Consider the following 20,661-nt stretch of genomic DNA (forward strand, 5'->3'; position numbering starts at 1 on the left):
TTATGTGATGGATTATATTTATTGATTTGCATATGTTGAACCAGCCTTGCATCCCAGGGATTAAGTGGACTTGATCGTGTTGGATAAGCTTTTTGATGTGCTGCTGGATTTGATTTGCCAGTATTTTATTGAAGATTTTTCCATCAATGTTCATCAGGGATATTGGCCTGACATTTTCTGTTTTTGTTGTGTCTCTGCCAGGTTTTGGTATCAGGATGATTATGGCCTCATAAAATGAGTTAGGGAGAATTCCCTCTTTTTCCATTGTTTGGAATAATTTCAGAATGAATGGTACCAGTTCCTCTTTGTACGTCTGGTGGAATTCGACTGTGTATCTGTCTGGTCTTAGACTTTTTTGGTTGGTAAACTATTAATTATTGTCTCAATTTCAGAGCTTGTTATTAGTCTATTCAGGAATTTGACTTCTTCTTGGTTTAGTCTTGGGAGGGTGTATGTGTCTAGGAATTTATCCATTTATTCTAGATTTTCTGGTTTATTTGCATAGAGGGTTTTATATTATTCTTTGATGGTAGTTTGAATTTCTGTGGGATCATTGGTGTTATCCCTTATATCATTTTTATTGAGTCTATTTTATTATTTTTTATTACTCTGGCTAGTGATCTATCTATTTAGTTCATCTTTTCAAAAAACCAGCTCCTGGATTCATTTTTTTAAGGGTTTTTCGTGTCTCTATCTCCTTCAGTTCTGCTGTCATCTTAGTTATTTCTTGTCCTGCTAGCTTTTGAATTTGTTTGCTCTTGCTTCTCTGGTTCTTTTCATAGTGCTGTTAGGATGTCAATTTTAGATCTTTCTTGCTTTCTCTTGTGGGCATTTAGTCCTATAAATTTTCCTCTACACACTGCTTTAAATATGTCCCAGAGATTCTGGTACATTGTGTCTTTGTTCTCATTGGTTTCAAAGAACATCCTTATTTCTACCTTCATTTTGTTATTTACCCAGTAGTCATGCAGGAGCAGGTTGTTCAGTTTCCATGTGGTTGTGTGGTTTTGAGTGAGTTTCTTAATCCTGAGTTCTAATTTGATTACATTGTGGTCTGAGAGACTGTTATGATTTCTATTCTTTTGCATTTGCTGAGAAGTGTTTTACTTTCAATTATGTGGTCAATTTTAAAATAAATGCAATGTGTGCTGAGAAGAAAGTATATTCTGTTTACTTTGGATGGAGCATTCTGTAGATGTCTATTAGGTCTGCTTGGTCCAGAGCTGAGTTCAAATCCTGAATATCCTTGTTAATTTTCTGTCTCAATCTGTCTAATATTGACAGTGGGGTATTAAATTTTCCCACTGTTATGTGTGGAAGTCTAAGTCTCTTTGTAGGTCTCTAAGAACTTGCTTTATGAATCTTGGTGCTCCTGTATTGGGTGCGTACATATTTAGGATAGTTAGCTCTTCTTGTTGCATTGACTCCTTTACCATTATGTAATGCCCTTCTTTGTGTCTTTTGATTTTTGTTGGTTTAAAGTCTGTTTTTATCGGAGACTAGATTTGCAACCTCTGCTTTTATTTTATTTTATTTTTTTCTGCTTTCCATTTGCTTGGTAAATATTCCTCCATCTCTTTATTTATTTTGAGCCTATGTGTGTCTTTGCACATGAGATGGGTCTCCTGAATACAGCACACTGATGGGTCTTGACTCTTTATCCAATTTGCCAGTTTTGGTCTTTTAATTGGGGCATTTAGCCCATTTACATTTAAGGTTAATGTGTTATGTGTGAATTTGATCCTGCCATTATGATGCTAGCTGTTTATTTTGCCCATTAGTTGATGCAGTTTCTTCATAGTGTCAATGGACTTTACAATCTGGTATGTTTTTGCAGTGGCTGGTACCAGTTGTTCCTTTCCATGTTTAGTGCTTCCTTCAGGAGCTCTTGTAGGGCAGGCCTGGTGGTGACAAAATCTCTCAGCATTTCCTTTTCTGTAAATGATTTTATTTCTCCTTTGCTTATAAAACGTAGTTTGTCTGGATATGAAATTCTGGGTGGAAAATTTTTTCTTTAAGAATGTTGAATATTGGTCTCCACTCTCTTCTGGCTTGTAGGAGTTCTACAGAGAGATCTTCTGTTAGTCTAAATGGCTTCTCTTTGTGGGTAACCCAACCTTTCTCTCTGGCTGCCCTTAACATTTTTTCCTACATTTCAACCTTGGCAAATCTGATGATTGTGTGTCTTGGGATTGTTCTTCTCAAGGAGTATCTTTGTGGTGATCTCTGTATTTCCTGAATTTGAATGTTGGCCTGCCTTGCTAAGTTGGGGAAGTTCTCCTGGATAGTATCCTGAAGAGTGTTTCCCAACTTGGTTCCATTCTCTCTGTCACTTTCAGGTACACCAATCACACATAGATTTGGTCTTTTCACATAATCCTATATTTCTTGGAAGCTTTATTCTTTTTTTTTTCACTCTTTTTGCTCTAATCTTGTCTTCTCACTTTATTTCATTGAGTTGATCTTTAATCTCTGATATCCTTTCTTATCCTTGATCAATTCAGCTACTGATACTTGTGTAGGCTTCATGAAGTTCTCGTGCTGTGTTTTTCAGTTCTATCAGGTCATTTATGCTCTTTTCTAAACTGGTTATTCTAGTTAGCAATTTGTCTAACCTTTTATTGAAGGTTCTTAGTTTCCTTGCATTGAGTTAGAACATGCATTTTTAACTTGGAGGAGTTTATTACCCACCTTCTGAAGCTTACTTCTGTCAACTCATCAAACTCATTCTCCATCCGATTTTGTTCCCTTGCTGGTGAGGAGTTGTGATCCTTTGGAGGAGAAGAGGCATTCTGGTTTTTTTTAATTTTCAGCCTTTTTGCACTGGTTTCTCCCCATCTTTGTGGATTTATCTACTTTTGGTCTTTGAAGTCAGTGACTTTAAGATGGGATCTCTGAGTGGACATTCTTTTTGTTAATGTTGATACTGTTCCTTTCTGTTTGTTAGTTTTCCTTCTAACAGTCAGACCCCTCTGCTGCAGGTCTGCTGGAGTTTGCTGGAGGTCCACTTCAGAACCTGCTTGCCTGGATATCACTGGTGGAGGCTGCAGAACAGCAAAAATTGCTGCCTATTCCTTCCTCTGGAAGCTTCATCCCAGAAGGGCCCCCACCTGATGTCAGTCAGAGCTCTCCTGTGTAAGGTGTTTGTTGGCCCCTACTGGGAGGTGTCTCCCAGTCAGGATACACGGGGGTCAGAGACCCACTTGAGGAGGCAGGCTGTGCCTTATCAGAGCTCAAATGCTGTGCTGGGAGATCCACTGCTCTCTTCAGAGCTGCCAGGTAGGAACATTTAAGTCTGCTGAAGCTGTGCCCAGAACTGCCCCTTCCCCCAGCTGCTCTGTCCCAGGAGGTGGGGGTTTTATCTATAAGTCTCTGACTGGGGATGCTGCCTTTTTTTTAGAGATGTTCTGCCCAGAGAGGAGGGACTCTAAGGAGTCAGTCTGGCCACAGCGGCCTTGCTGAGTTGTGGTGGGCTCTTAGTTTTTAACCAAAATGTTTAAAGGTAAAAAATAATAAATTATTAAAATATTTTTAAAAGCTTATAGAATAAGGGTATAAAGAAAAAATATTTTTGTATGACTGAAAAATGTTTGTTTTTAAGCTAAGTGCTATTATAAAAGAGTCAAAAAGTGAAAGAAATTTAAAGTTTGTAAATTAAAAGCGTTACAGTAAGCTACAGTTAATTTTTCATTGAAGAAGGAAAATTGTTTACAAATTTAGTGTAGCCTAAGTGTGTAGTGTTTATAAAGTCTACAGTAGTTATCATAATGTCCTATGCCTTCACATTCATTCACCACTCACTCCCTGACTCACCCAGAGCAACTTCTGGCCCTGCAAACTCCATTCATGATAAGAATTTCATACAAGTATACCGTTTTATAATTTTTTATATTGTATTTGTACAGTAACTTTTCTATGTTTAGTTATATATAAATACACAAATGCTTCCCATTGTGTTACAGTTCTCTATAGTATTCAGTACAGTGACATGCTGTATAGGTTGTAGGTTAGGAGCAATAGATTATGCCATACAGCCTAGGTGTGTGGTAGGCTACACCATGTAAATTTATGTAAGTACACTGTATGATATTCACACAACAAAATCATATAACAATGCAGTTAATGTATCCCCATTGTTAAGCGATGCATGACTGTATATAATATTCTCAAGTACATTAACATTTTCTAAGACAGTCCATTGCTAGCAAAGCTCTCAATAAAAGTACTGAAATCATACAAAATGTGTCCTTTGAACATAATGGAATTGTATTAGAACTCTTGAGTCTGCATGATTGTGTCTTTTTAGAGATTTGTTCATTTCATCTGAGTTATTACAATTTGTTGACATACAAGTGCTCCTAATATACAATTATAATTTTATTTCTGTATGATTGGTAATAATGTCTTTACTACTATATCTGACTTTATTATTAAAATGTGAATCATCTCTTTTATGGGAGTTCAGTCTAGTTAAAAGTTTAGTCATTTATTTGACATTTTGAAAAAGTGCAATTTTGGTGTTGCTTATTTGCTTTATTGTTTTTTACACTCTATTTTGGTTATCTCAGTAGCAATAGAAATATTCAGTAGAAACCATACTTTAAGTACCATACAACCATTCTGTTTTTCACTTTCAGTAAGGAAATACTTGCATTCTCATGTTTATTGTAGTATTATTCACAATAGCCAAAATATAGAATCAACCTACATGTCCATTGGTGGAAGAATAAAGAAATACACACATTGGTATACAATTCGGCATTAAAAAAGGAGGGAATCTTGTCATTTGTGACAACATAGAAGAACCTGGTGGATATTACGTTAAGTGAAATAAACCAAGCAGAGAGTGTTAATTACTACATGATCTCACTTATATGTGGAATCTAAAAAAGCTGAAATAATAGAAGCAGAGAGTAGAATGGTGGTTGCTAGAGCCTGGAGTGTGGTGGAAATGAGAAGATATTGGTTAAAAGGTGCAAAGTTTCAGTTACATAGAAGAAATAAGTTCTGGAGGCCTATTTACAGAATGGGGACTACAGTTAATAATGGACTGAGTATTTTTAAAATGTTAAAAGTAGATATTGCTGAGTAGATATTAAATGTTCTCATAAAAAATAGTAAGTATTGATGTAATAGATATATTAATTAGCTTGATTTAATAATTTCACAATGTAAACATATATCAAAACATCAAATTGTACACTGTAACTATATACAATTTTTATTAGCCAATTACACTTTAACAAAAATGGGAGAAATTAATTCGTTTTTAAAAGCAGTAAGTGGAGAGTTAAATTTTACCAGGATCATAGTAAAAAGCAAGTGTCACAGAGTGGTGGAGCAAGAGAACAAGCAGGTGAGGGGTATATGCAAGGCAGTGAGTACAGTGATTGTAATATTTAAGCTGACTACATCTATGCCAAAGAGGTACTGATTAATGCATTAGGGACAACTAAGGGAGACCTTCTGATTACATTTCACAGGTCTCTGTCTTTCACTCCACCTTAAGAGTTATATAATAAAAATTACATTAGGACAAATTCTACAGTCATGGTTATAAAAAGTAAGAGCAACAAATATTTATTGAGTGTATCCTTAAACTGGAATCCATTCCACAAGTACAGTAGAAGTTGACACAGATGTATCAGAAAACTATTAAATATAACATGCATCAGAAAATAAATTCAGGTATATGGACAGATTCTCCATATCAACCATGTTTGTAGTCTGTGATTGATTGTGTATCCCGTGGAAAAGTGAAAAACAAGATTTTATATCAACCAACATAAGACACATGGAGGTGCCATGGTAAAGTTCATGCAGAATTACAGAAATTGGGCAGTAATACCTTCATGAAGGAAATAAAATAGTGTTCATTCTTTTCTACCCAAAGTCATTTCTTCTTTTTCATTTTACATGTATTTATTTGTTTGCTTTTATTACGGTCTTTACTTTTATTTAATAAATCTTTATAGAACAACTGCCATAAATAATATTATAGTTTCCTATGAACTGTGAAGGATATAAAAATGAATCAGTTACTGTCCCACCCTAATGGAGTTTACAGTCTAGTTGTTGAAATCACATCTATCTACACATCTGAAATCCACAGGTAAAGATTCTAAGTACAAAGTTTTACAAGTAGTAAGGAGCATGTGAAAAGAATATGGCCGTTTCTTAAAAATCTAAACATGTACTTACCGTATGACCTAGCAATTGTACTCTAGGCCATAAACCTCAGAAAAATAAAAACTTATGTCCACACAAAAAGCTTACACACAAATCTTCATAGCAGTTTTATTTGTAATAGCCAAAACCTGAGAACAACCCAAATGCTCTTCAATGGGTATACAGTTAACCAACTGTGGTACATTCATATCATATAATACTACTCAGTAATAAAAAAAGAACTAACTACTGACAAACACAACAACTTGGATAGATCTCAAGAAAATTATGCTGAGCGAAAAAGCCAACCTGAAAAAACTACATATTGTATAATACATTTATATACCATTCTTGAAACAATAAGAATTATAAAGATGGAGAGCAGATTAGTGGTTGCCAGGGATTAGAGACTAGACACAGGGGTAGGGAGGGAGCTGGATGGCTGTCGGTAGCATGATGTAGCCTTGCGAACAATCTGTCTGTATCTTGGTAATCACAAGAATCTACATATGTAATTAAATTACATAGAACTAATTACACACACACCTACACCTACACACACATATATAATTGATCGCATCCTAATAAAGTTAATGGATTGTCTCAATGTCAACTTCTTCATTGTAACATTATACTACACCTAAGCAAGATCTTACTATTGAGGTAAACTGAGTAAAGGGTACACAGAATCTCTGTGAATTATATCCTACAGTTATATCTTAACCGTATCTGAATCAATGACTATCTGAAAATAAAAATATTAATGGTAAGGAAGTTCAGAAAAAAAAAGATAGTACATCCACTTGAGGAAGTAAAAAAAGGCTTCATGGAGAGACGACATTTGAGTTACATGATAGATCTTGATATAATCCAGCCACTCAGTGGTTAATAAGGTTTATCATTTTTTAAAATTGAAGTGAAAAGTTAGAATAAACCCTCACAGTGACAGACTACTTTGATAAATATGTTTCAGAATTACTCCAATAAAACTTTTTGTAGAATCAGAAATTTTTTAAACAAGCACATTCTGTTGGTCTAATTTTGTCATTTCAAAAAAAAAAAAAAAGGTATTCAGCCTATTATAATCAAATACCATATTTTTAGAAAGAATGTAGTTTCATTATAGTAACAGTTATTATTACTATCTTTTCTTGAACACCTACTAATGTTCCAAGAACTGTGCTAAGCACTTTTTAAACATTCACAGCTTTATTTCTACAACAATCATTTGAGCAAATATCATCTCTATCTTATGGGTGAGATTATAGGCTTAGATAAATAGTAACTGGTTTAATTCACTCAGTAAGTGTAAAATCTGGGATTACTTCTAAAAATTAATGTGTAAATAATAATAAAGCTATGTTTTCTGCATAATGTAAAAATAAAAGAATCATTCAACAACATTTATTGAAGGACTGTTGTATACAAAGTACTTTACTAGGTGCTGTAGGAAGAAAGAAGATATAGAAGAGAAATTGCCTGCCCTCTTTAAAAAAATAATAAATATTATAATCGCATCTTCTTACCTTTATCCAATGAAACAGTTAACACAGACATGCCCAAGAATGATAAAACCCTTTGGAAATTACTTTTCAAAAGAAGTTATCATTTTAGAAATGTAATATTGTATTATCTATTTCTCTACGTACATGAAGTTTGAACTATTGCTCATATTTTCACTTTGACCCAAACTTCCAATCCTCAAATCCTTTGTAGAAGGAAATATCAAAAGTATTTCTCTTAGGAATAAGATGTCATTGTAAAATTAAGCTTTTAAAATTTCTTCTTAATTTAAATTGCTCCAGGTGCGTTTGCAGAGGGCATTCCTCAAATCATGCATCATAAATTTTGTTTAGTTTGGAATACAATCTCCAGAAATTTGAAAAATACTAATAATGATGTAAATCAACACGAATTAATTTTTAAAAGCCATTTGCAAGGATAAATTGTATTCTTTTGGTTTTGCAAGAGTCTAATTTCAGTTCCCATTATTACATATCTAGACATCCTTCTTGATGTCAGGCTTCCCGATAGCTTCCTACAGCGTGTGGGTGCCACCTAGCGGCCTAACTACAGAATACACTGAAACAAGGGGAATCCATTTTTAACACAACCCTGAGAGTAGTTTTAAACGTACTTATATCCTTGCTTAAAATTCAAGGTTTTCCTCAATTTTGTTTTTTCCCAGAGCATTTTGTTAAATGAAACAAAAATAGCTTTCGTAAAATACTTAACACTATCAATTCACGTCAGTTTTCATATTTTTGCCAAGAGCCTAAATTTTATCAGTTCATACTCCAATGTTATTCAGATCAATAAAGTCAAATTTTTCCTCGCAATACCGGTTTTCAAGGTAATTATTGTACAATATAGAATTTATATGAGAAGCTATATACAATGAAGAAAGACTTGGTGAAATCTCACCATTAACACGCCGTACGTCATGGTACCAGTCCTAACTTCATTATGGTCTAGATTACTTAAAAGCTGTGTCTCTTAACAGCTCAGTAATAATTTACCACAACTAAAATCATGAAGGTGGCCAATATTACGCTTTTACTCTTCAGTTTTGTTATCCAGGCAGTTAGCAATTCAGTATCACACTAGATGCAGCAGTGAGGCACTTTCCAGGATATTTTCTCTATATCTTTCCATCTCAGCCCAAATGAGTCTAACAGGACGATTAGCCATGCATGAACTGTAAACACAACAGCAAGGGGAGAAAAATATCTGCAATCGTCTCAAAATAGAGGTCTGAACCCCAGTTTAGTTGCATCACTAGACTATACACTAACACCTGGATCTCATTCCCTTCAAGGATTTGCTATTTGGGAAAGTCTTAGATGAATAAAACCTTTTCTGCCAATTGTTTGAACTCTTCATTCCCTCCCATTCCACAGCACAATTATTTTACTACATAGGCATGCTGATTGTTATTAAATTAATTTTCATCCTAGGCTCAAGTTTTAAAATAATTTATAATAAATTGACTAGTAACATTTTTCCCATCTTCCCCTTCTTTGTGGATTATCATACCATAATGTCAAGCAACTGGGTGATTTATATTTTATTGTTATATATTGACATCCTCAGTAACACAATGTTAAATAAATATTTGCTTTAATTCACTTAGAACAAGTACATTGCATGATGTTTGTATAATTATTATAGGTCACAAGAAAACAGAATCTTCTTCACATTTATCATAGTAAGTTGTCTGGAAATGAAAAGAAAGATATATCTTGGCTTCTTTCTGGATTTCCTTAACTTAGTTCCCATACTTCCTAAATGATGAAGTGATTGGTATTCAGCTGTCTTTGCTTGATCTTTCATAATGAATATGATCATTTCCCATATTCCACTAAGAAAAAGAAAAACACCGAATACTTTTCTGTGCCAATAAAATGTAGGGGATGTTTTTCTTCTTATATTTTCTTTCACTCCTTGTTCTGCACCTTGAAAATGGATATTTGCTGAAATGAGAGGAGCTCAGGAACTGAAGAAAAGGAGTTCTTCAAATTGTATATATGCGTTACAAATTTGTGTCGACAAGTCAAAATTCTGACGACAAAACTTCTAGAGAACAAATGAATGCAGGCTGTAATGTAATATTGTATTATCTACTTCTCTATGTACATAAAGTTTGAACTATTGCTCACAGATGACAGAGCTGATCTGGCAGAAGCAGGATGCTTATGTGTGGAACAGAGCTGGGAAGAAAATATATGCATCAAGCAAACAGTTTAGTGAGATCAGTCAAATCTAGCTGTTTTGCAAGTCTTCTTCTCCAATTCTGTATCTCTAAAAATGGCCTATACACACCCCCCAAAAAAATGTGATCTGTTCCATTAGGCTTTTCTCTCTTAGATACCAGTTTTGGAAGTAATCCAGTCCCGTAAGGCCGTAACTCTAGTATAAACACCAGGCTTATTGGGTTTCGCACATTCATCTCCCCAGCTCACTATTCCAGCAAGGTACCAGATATCTCTAGCATCTGAACTAACCAGTGGTCCTCCAGAGTCACCCTAAAGGAGAAGACAGAAATTAGTAATTCATAATTCAGTTCATTACAGAGGAATTGGCTATTTTTCTAACTTAAGAACATAATGAAAGGGGTAATTTTCAAAAGTATTCAGTGTGTTCGCATGCATAAGTGATTTTCTCCATTTATGTCAGTTATCCACCTAAAAGAGGAACTCCAATACCTTGAAAACTGATGTAGCCTCAAGGTTCAAAACAATGAGATTGAAAGCTCCATCTCTTTGAAGAACTGTACTCTTAACTCACGTGATACATCTGACAAAATAACTCCCCAGTTATTTTGTCTATATTCTTTATTAGTGTAACATAACCCCCAAAAAGGGAGTGAAGAGTCTATTACTGATTAAAAAATAATAATAATAAAATAAAACTTAAAAAAAAAAAAAAGACATTAGAGTCAGACACCAGGGTTTCTCTCTCAAGTTTGGCCTTTCCAAGCTGGCTAAAACCTTTAATTTATTTATCTGTAAATGCTCCTAATAATACCTCCCTGTGATGAGTACTATGAAGATGATGTAAGACAGTGAATGTAAAGTGCTTAGTCTAGCAAAAGGCAGAACTTAGGAAATGCATATATAAAATCACAAATTCTAATTATATCCTGCAAACTCTGGAATTTTGCTTCTTTATATGGCTTCTAATAACAAGGTACTGGCTGATTATCCCTCAAGATCCTGGAACCTCTAATTATTGGCCACCCATTAAGTATTCACACTCTATGAAGTTCTTAATTGATTAAAATATTATTGCATTAATTCGTATAATTCTTGTTTAATAAAAACATAGAACTAGGTTAATTTTTTCCAGGTTATTAAGAAACCTGAAACTCAGAAACATTAAGTAATTTGCTTGAGATCACGTGCTAATCAGTGGCAGACCTTGAATTTGAATCCAGAGTGATCTAATTCAGAAGGCCATGCTTTTTTCCCTACATTATGCTAACTTCCTTGTGAATTTTCTTTTGTCCATTTAAAAAATTAACATCATAGTAAATTTGAAATAATACATTTGTGATTTGAAATCTAACCAATAAGCATTTACTGACACCCTCGTAGATAGGAGGAGATATAAAAAGAGTATTATAAACACGTGGATCTTGTCCTCTAGGAACCCGCAGTCTGCTTATAGAAATAAGATATGCCACATAAAGCTATTCGAAAATAAATAATTTTGATAATAAAATCCCAAGTCTATATGCAGGCAGAGAAAATCAGGATAGAGAAATAGAAGATACAGGAGACAAGAAAGCTTAAATCAGCATAAGAGACAGGAACAAATGAGTCTGAGAATAAATAATTCTTTTAAAGAGATAGCAGTGTATCTAACAGCATTACAAGCTGAAAGTAAGGTGATGTCCAGTAAGCATCAAATATAAAAAAAAAATAGAGTCTATTCTACCAGCACGAATTAGCACACATTTGATTAGTGAATGGCAGAGTTATGTCAGAAGATGGAAATTATGATCGTTTATATGTGCTTTTTTTTAGGCAAGGGAGCCAGAATAATGGCAGTAGAATTATAAACTGCAGAAGAAAAGGAAAATCCTTTCAACTCAGCTATTGCACAGGCAGACAACTCTAGGGCACTGGTTTAAGAAAACGCCTGAGTTCCTGTTCCCAAAACTCCCTCCCCAGAGAGATGTATCCCAGCTTTGTATCAGTTTTAGGTTGTGTTTCTCTCTGCTCAGGACTACACTTTCCTGTGTATGTTGCCTTAGCACCAGCAAACCTATGTTTCCACATTATTGTTTCTGTGCATTCTAACATACCCCCAGTAAGCCACCAGACCTTGGGCATTCTGCCTACCTACACTGTGCAAGCTACTTTTAAAGGTACAAATTATTATATTTGTTAATTCTTCAGTTAAAAAGTTGCATAGCTTTGGAGGGACCAGTCTGTCTCTAACCCCATTTGTCTCATTAATCCTGTTATTTTCAGTGAATGGTTTAGTGAGAAACAGAACAGGAAGTGTATTCAGGAATGTGCATATCACAACAGAAACTTCTAAAATTGGAAGTAGGAAGCCAAACAGGAAGCCGTGGAAGTATTAAGACACAAAGAAATGAGAGAACAGATTAGAGTGTTAATAGAAATAATAGAGGCATAAGAAATAAACATGAAAGATATGGTAAAGTGGGAAAATAGTCTAGGACTTAGCTGAATACATGTGGAGGAAACATAAGAGTTAAAAAAAAAAAAAAAAAACTCTAAGAATAGCGAACCCTAATAATATGAGCGAGAAACTTAAAAACCCAGGCAACATTTCATGATACCTGTTAAGTTTCAAATGGCACATATACAATTTTTCATTTCGTATTTAGAACTTAAAATATATAAATAGAGATCACTTTGAAGTAGGTAGAAATGTAAGACTAAATATGGGCAAGAGTTGAATTCTGGAGACATAGATTTGGCACTCATTAAGGTGATAGCTGAGTTCAAAGAAAAGATGGCTTCTTCAAGTGAGAATATAGACAGCAGATAAAAATTTTATCTGAGATCTGAATCTTGAAAATAGCCAGGTGGAGAGAGAGAGAGAGAAAGATTAATCAAAGGATAGAGCCAGCAATGAGTAGATGGAGGAGGAGGAAAGAAATCAGCAAATTTCAGAATTACGAAATTCAAACAAGGGATATGTTTTAGAAAGACAAGGTCGCCAAATACCACTGAGATGAGAAACAGTAGGAGATTCAAGGAAAAATTTTTACATATGAGGTTATTAATGGTTTTTGTGATATTAAAATATAAAGAGCAAGGCAAGTGGGAAAAATTGTGGATGCTAGACATGAACATTTTTTAAACGGAGGCTGGGCACGATGGCTTACACCTAAAATCCCAGCACCTTGGGAGGCTGAGGCAAGTGGATCACCTGAGGTCAGGAGTTTGAGACCAGCCTGGAAGCTAGGAAGGAATTTTTCACCAACATGGTTAAACCTTGTCTCTACTAAAAATACAAAAATTAGCTTGGCATGGTGGTGATTGCCTGTAATCTCAGCTACTCGGGAGGCTGAAGTGAGAGAATAGCTTAAACACGGAAGGTGGAGGCTGTAGTGAGCAGAGATCGCACCACTGCACTCCAGCCTGTGTGACAAGCATGAAACTCCATCCCTGTCCCCAAAAAATGGGTGCCATGTCTTTCCAGAGATAAGAAAGTAGAATATTGTAATCACAGGGCAAATTTGGCTTCTCTTTTGTAGCTCACAAAGTTTGTAAAGAGTATACCTCTAATATCACCATCAAAATGGTATTTTTGAATGGGGACATTTTCAGATGAAAGTATATAACATCTGGGATTAACTTCAAAATAGATTTAATATTTTGGTGGGGGAAGGGGATGAGGGGATTGTGTCAGGGTATGTACAGATAATGTAAGGTTGGCCATGAGTTGTAAATTTTTGAACTAGGTGATGAGTACATGAAAGTTCCTTATTTTATCCTCCCTATTTTTGAATACTATTGAAATTTTTATAATAAAAATTATAAAATAAAAGATTAAGAGGGCATACATCTGTTCCTCTGAAATTTTTAGGAAGGACATTACTATGGAGACTATAGAAAGCGAGATAGTTGAATAAAGAACATAACGGATGATCATAAATGTAAAAGTAAAAGTGCATGACGTTTTCAACAGTTTCAGGAAAGTTGGAGGCAAGTAGGATGATGATGATTAGGACAAAAGAAGGTCTAGCGTAATATCTAAACCACCAATGATTCTATGACCATCAAGAAGACAAATAAAATACAGGTTATTCTCATTATTCATAGTAGTTGTGTTCTATGAAGTCACCACAAACACTGAATTAATGATTATTGAGTCCTTGTTCTTAGGAGAAATACAGGGTTGGTTTTCCAGGAGACTCTGGTCACATTTTTGTCAACTGCTCAATACATAAACAGATTTCATGCGTGTTTCTGTTTAAAGACATTCTATTTAATATGCACTGTTGATTCATTAACATTAAACTCACAGTAAACACTGCTATAACTTATAACTAAACAAAGCTTACCAAATATACATATTTTCTCCATATGGCACATCACAACCTTCTTGCACTATGCTTTGACACAACACTTGGGGACTATTTTAAACAGCAAAATCACCAGCAAAGTAATAAAAATGTGAAAAATGTAGTACTATGTAGACCAAGAAAAGGACACTTGTTTACAGTATGAGAACTGAAACAAAAAGGCACGGTATCATATTTTTCAACCTCAGGTAAGAATATACTCATTGAGTAATAAGATATTTTGCCACTCTGTGCATGCTTGTGAATGATCATAAAAGTGCCTTGAGTATTGATTTGGGGGTTACAAATAAATATTAGTGAGTAGGTGAATTTGAAAATATGAAATCTGCAAATAACAAGGATCAAGTATATTTTCAAGTGCATCTTTTAAGTTGAATTCATTTCAGGAGATTGAACTACAGAATCAATTTCAATTTTTAGAAAGGAATTTTTAATAGAGTGTGGTAATGGGACCAATCTACTTTGTTCCGTGTGTTCCTCTAGGAGCAATTAGGGCCTCAGAGCAGAAAAAGAAACACAATGAAGTGAGTCTAAACTTGAGAATTTGTCAGAGTATAAACAAAGGTCAATTGAATAAAATAATTTAGTGTAGCAAACTGAACATTGCTAAAACGACTAACCCAAAGGTAAAAGTTGGTAAAGAACTATAGTGATGCCAACAGTGAATTAAATGAGGTGGAGCAAATGAAGGCAATACACATACAGTGTTCATGTGAAAGCATGAAAGGAATAACATAAAAAATTGAAAAAAAAAGGTTAGAAATTAATGGTACCATTTTGTGAATACAGATTAGAAAGCACACAGAATAACATGGAATTCTAAAGAGAAATATAAGGCTTTGAAAGCACATTAAACAAAAATTCTGTCAAATCACAAAATGAAAATTATAAGAGCATTTAGTGACACATACAAGGAACCAGTTATTGGCCCCCTCCATGATTTTGTCAGTGATGCACACGAAGACATAGAGGTCAAAATTTTTGTATCCACCAAAGGTACAAAATTGGTGGCACTACCCAAACATTGGAAAACAAAACCTGGCTTCAAAAATATGCAAATGCTCCAGACCAATATGGAATAGACTTACTTATTCTTTTTTCCCCAGCTAAACACAACTAAAACAAACCAAAAAATACCCAGACATTACAAATAAAACAAACATAAAAAGACTGAAAATTAGAGAGAAGAAGACAGGTAGGTTCAGAAATACAGGACAAAAGGAATGATACAACAGTGAGCGCTCTGAATTTTTTTTTTCTTCATATAGCATGGACTTGAAACTGAAGAAGTCAGCAAACTGGCAACCTGCCAACAAGTGCAGGTTTTTTAAAAGGCTCCAAGAAAATCCTGCTCTCCTTAGTAAAACAACCAATAAGAAGACAACTTGGGAAAACCGCAAATCCGGGAAGACAATAAATCCCAACTGAAGAGGCTTCCACGCTTACCAGGCTGTAACAAGGCCCAATTCCCTACGAGATTGATGTCAGCATATGCTGAATAGGGACCAGGTGCAGTGGCTCACGCTTGTAATCCCAGCACTTTGGAAGGCTGAAGCAGGAAGATGACCTGAAATCAGGAGTTTGAGACCAGTCTAGCAAACATAGCGAAACCCCGTCTCTACTAAAAATACAAAAATTAGCCAGGCGTCGTGGTGCTCGCCTTTAATGTCAGCTACTCGGCTGAGGCAGCAGAATCACCTGAACCCAGGAGGCAGAGGTTGCAGTGAGTTGCAGTGAGCCGAGATCACACCACTGCACTACAGCCTGGGCAACAGAGAGAGACTCCACCTCAAAAAAAAAAAAAAAAAAAAGGAGGATACTTAAAAATATATATATATATGCTGAGTGGGAAGCATGAACTACCAACCAGTAAGAGGAATAACTCTCCCCATCTACTAGAACCATCTCTGAGGGGATGTAGTGGGAAGTCAAGTCTCACCACTGCCAAGCAGTAATGAAATCACTACCCCATGATGTCAGTGGAGGCAAAAGGGGAGCAGTAACAAAGTACCTTCAGCCAGAGTGTTATCAGAAGAGGCCTAACCTCCATGCAGTAGTAATGAGGCATTAGTCCCTCACCTGAGTATCAAAGGAAGCTGAGTGGGAAATGAGGCAATTCCTTCATACATCCCCCTCCCTCTGCATCGCAATGTCTGCTGAGGCATGGTTAAACAGAAAATTTAAATAAGGTCTAGAGTTTTAAATAATAATAATTTAATTTTTTCAAATTATTATTTCATTATTTAATCAATACTAAAACAAGATGGCCGACTAGATACAGACAAGAAGACCTTCTCCCAATGAAGGACCAGACCATCAAGAAGATTGGCACACTCTGAACAAATTTTCAGAAAGAAGGCATTGAGAGTGGATGGAAGGAGAATGCGGACCCCAGGCTGAAAGGGGAGGCAGCTGGTAACCCTGCACAGGGTTGCCAAGCACCAGAACTTGTTCCTGGCCTGGAGAGGCTCCTGGGGAAGGGATGAGTTAAATGATCATGGAGTGGTCAACTCATACCACAGACCTCCAGAATCTTAGCTGCCAGAGACCCCTCATCCCCCATGGACTTTTGAGGTGGCAGGGAGAATGGCCTGGAGAGTTGAAAGAGACTGAATTCTGGCCTGCACGGAATCCACAGGGTTTGGCATGAGAATGGCTACAGCAGAGCATGGCCATGGGTGCCCATCCCCCAAAGCTCATCATACATCTCTAGGTGGATTTAGTCTTTGTTGATGGACAGACCTGGACATCACAGGGCTCTCTTGCTTGTGGGATGGGAACAGCCTGATGTGAGCCCTCGCTTGTTGGCTGGCCTATGCCAGAGGCCCTGCCTGGCCACACAAATTTGCATCACTGCCTCAGTTGCCCAGCCAAGGCATTTTTTGAAAGCCTCAACCATTGCTATTTTGGTGGCAGACTCTGCCTAACAGCTGGAGAGCTACTAAAGGCAGATCCCTGTCAGTGAGCACCCACCAGCATGCACTCACTGGCAGCCTCCACATGCTGCTTTGCTATCATGCATTTGCCTGCAGCCTCCAGCACTGGTGCATGCATGCACACTGACCCCATCACCACCCCACCACCAGCACACATGTCTGTGCAGGACTTGCCACTAACCCACCGCCAGCACATATGTGTGCATAAGGACCCTCACTGACCTACTGCCACCCCGACAAAGTGCCTTTGCCACCACAGTTTTGTTGCCAGTGGACCAGGAACACCTCATTCCCTCCAACACAGGAGGTAGTTAACCTCTAGGGGCTAAAGAAAATAGCCTCAGACCTGGTCCCAATTTCCCAAGGTTACAGCCTGGTATAGCATGCAGCCCAGGAGTGCGGAGCTAAACCTCGGACCCCTGAAATCATCCAAAAGTGAATGAAATTAACTAAGCACAACTAATACCACAATCAAACCACAAAAGGCATTAAAGAATATTAAAGTAAAAAGCTCCATACAAAAGACAACAACTTCAAACACACAGAAGAGAAAGAACCAATGCAAGAACTGTGGTAACTCTAAAAGCACGAGTATCTTCTTACCTCCAAATGACTGAACTAGCTCCCCAGCAATGGTTCTTAACCAAACTAAAACGGCAGACGTGGAATTCAGAACACGGACGTCAATGAAGATCATCGAGATTCAGGAGAAAGTCGAAACACAATCTAAGGAATTCACGGAATCAATAAAATAATACAAGAGCTGAAAGATGAAATTGCCATTTTAAGAAAGAATCAGGGCCGGGCGCGGTGGCTCACGCCTGTAATCCCAGCACTTTGGGAGGCCGAGATGGGCGGATCACGAGGTCAGGAGATGGAGACCATCCTGGCTAACACGGTGAAACCCCGTCTCTACTAAAAATACAAAAAGATTAGCCGGGCGTGGTGGTGGGCGCCTGTAGTCCCGGCTACCCGGGAGGCTGAGGCAGGAGAATGGCGTGAACCTGGGAGGGGGAGCTTACAGTGAGCCGAGATCGCGCCACTGCACTCCAGTCCGGGCGACAGAGAGTCTGTCAAAGAAAGCAAGCAAGGAGGGAAGGAAGGAATCAAACTGATCTAGAGCTGGAAGGAAGGAAGGAGGGTAGGAAGGAAGGAAGGAAGGAAGGAAGGAAGGAAGGAAGGAAGGAAGGAAGGAAGGAAGGAAGGAAGGAAGGAGGGAGGGAGGGAGGGAGGGAGGGAGGGAGGGAGAGGGAAGGAAGGAATCAAACTGATCTAGAGCTGAAAAACTCACTACAAAAATTTCATAATACAATGGGCAGTATTAACAGCAGAATAGATCAAACTGGAAAACAATTTTAGAACTTGAAGGCCAGTTCTTCAAATCAACTCTGACAAAGAAAAAGAATTTTTTTTAAATGAAGAAAATCTCCAAGAAATATGGAATTATATAAATATGCCAAATATACAACTCAGTGGCATCCCCAAAAACCGGGGGGAGAGAGAGAGCAAGCAACTTGGAAAACTCATTTATGAATATTGCTCTTGAAAACTTCCCCAACCTTGCTGCAGAGGTCAACATCCAAATTCAAGAAATTCAAAGAACCCCAGAGATATAACATACAACACACCCATACTCCAGACACGTAGTCAATCAGATTCTCAAAGGTCAACATGAAAGAAAAAAATCTTAAAAGCAGTAGAGAGAAGGGACAGGTCACGTACAAACGGGGTGCTATCAGGATAACAGCAGAACCTTCAGCAGAAACGTTATAAGCCAAAAGAGATTGGGGACCTATACTCAGCTAGCATTCTTTTTTTTTTTTTTTTTTTGAGACGGAGTCTCGCCCTTGTCACCCAGGTTGGAGTGCAATGACACGATCTCAGCTCTCTGCAACCTCTGCCTCCCAGGTTCAAGCAATTCTGCTGCCTCAGCCTCCCAAATAGCTGGGATTACTGTCGCCCATTACCACAGGTGGCTAATTTTTGTATTTTTAGTAGAAATGGGGTTTCACCATGTTGACCAGGCTGTTATATTTGGCATTCTTAAAGAAAACAATTATAATCAAGAATTTCATATCCAACTAAGCTAAGCTTCATAAGGGAAGAAGAAATAAAATCATTTTCAGACAAGCAAATGTTAAGGGAATTTATTACCACCAGACTTGCCTTGCAAGAAGTCCTTAAAAGAGTGCTAAACAGCCGGACGCGGTGGCTCACGCCTGTAATCCCAGCACTTTGGGAGGCCGAGGCGGGCGGATCACAAGGTCAGGAGATCGAGACCACGGTGAAACCCCGTCTCTACTAAAAATACAAAAAATTAGCCGGGCGCGGTGGCGGGCGCCTGTAGTCCCAGCTACTCAGGAGGCTGAGGCAGGAGAATGGCGTAAACCCAGGAGGCGGAGCTTGCAGTGAGCCAAGATCGTGCCACTGCACTCCAGCCTGGGCGACAGAGCGAGACTCCGTCTCAAAAAAAAACAAACAAAAATAATAATAATAATAAAAGAGTGCTAAACATGGCAACAAAAGACCATTACCTGGCCAAGCACGGTGGCTCACGCCTGTAATCCCAGCACTTTGGAAGGCCGAGGTAGGCAGATCACCCGAGGTCAGGAGTTCAAAACCAGCCTGGCCAACATGGCGAAACCCCATCTCTACTAAAAATACAAAATTAGCCAGGTGTGATGGCATGTGCTTATAATCCCAGCTACTCAGGATGCTAAGGCAGAAGAATCACTTGAACCTGGGAGGTGGAGGTTGTAGTGAGCTAAGATTGAGCCTTTGCACTCCAGTCTGAGCAACAAGAGCAAAAGTCTGTCCCCCAAAAAAAAAGCCATTACCTGACACCATAAAAAAGAAATTACATAGCCCACTGACACTATAAGCAACTATACAATCAAGCCTATAGAATAACCAGCTAACAACACAATGGCAGCATCAAATCTTCACATATCAATATTATAACTTGAATATAAACAGGCTTAACGCCCCATTTATGAGGGACAGAGTAGCACATTGGATAAAGAAGCAAGACCCAACTGTATGCTATCATCAAGTGACCCATCTCAAATGCAATGACACTCATAGTCTCAAAGGAAAGGCATAAGGAAAGATCTACCAAGCAAATGAAAAACAAAAAAGAACAGGGGTTGCTATTCTTATTTCAGACAAAACAGACTTTAAAACAACAATAATTAAAAAGGACAAAAAAGGGTGTGACAAAGTGATAAAGTGTTCAATTCAACAAGAAGATTAACTATTCTAAATGTGTATGCATCCAACACTGGAGCATCCAGACTCAGAAAATAAGTTCTTAGAGCCTACAAAACAAAGACTTAGAGAAATACAAAATTATAGTGGAGATTTCAACACCCCATTAAAGGTGTTATAAAGGCAGAAAACTAACAAAGATATTCTGAAACTAAACTCAACACTTGACCAAATGAACCTAACAGATATCTATAGAATGCTCCACCTAACAACAAGAAAATA

The 20,661-nt window shown here is 37.2% G+C and overlaps 1 protein-coding gene across 2 annotated transcripts in view; it reads right to left on the minus strand.

Annotated features, from left to right (window-relative positions):
• Positions 1–6,283: 6,283 nt before the first annotated feature.
• Positions 6,284–20,661, minus strand: part of TMPRSS11E (transmembrane serine protease 11E) — a 53,023-nt gene continuing 38,645 nt past the window's right edge. The window contains exon 10 of one of the 2 annotated variants that reach the window (XM_078003517.1): positions 6,284–10,193. In XM_078003517.1, coding sequence (XP_077859643.1) covers positions 10,032–10,193 — 162 coding nt within the window. In that variant the 3' untranslated portion in view covers positions 6,284–10,031. The remainder of the gene's footprint in view (positions 10,194–20,661) is intronic. The other variant, XM_028848167.2, reaches the window with a different exon arrangement.

This window comes from Macaca mulatta, chromosome 5 (genome assembly GCF_049350105.2).
Source record: "Macaca mulatta isolate MMU2019108-1 chromosome 5, T2T-MMU8v2.0, whole genome shotgun sequence".
Classification (NCBI taxonomy): Eukaryota; Metazoa; Chordata; class Mammalia; order Primates; family Cercopithecidae; genus Macaca; species Macaca mulatta.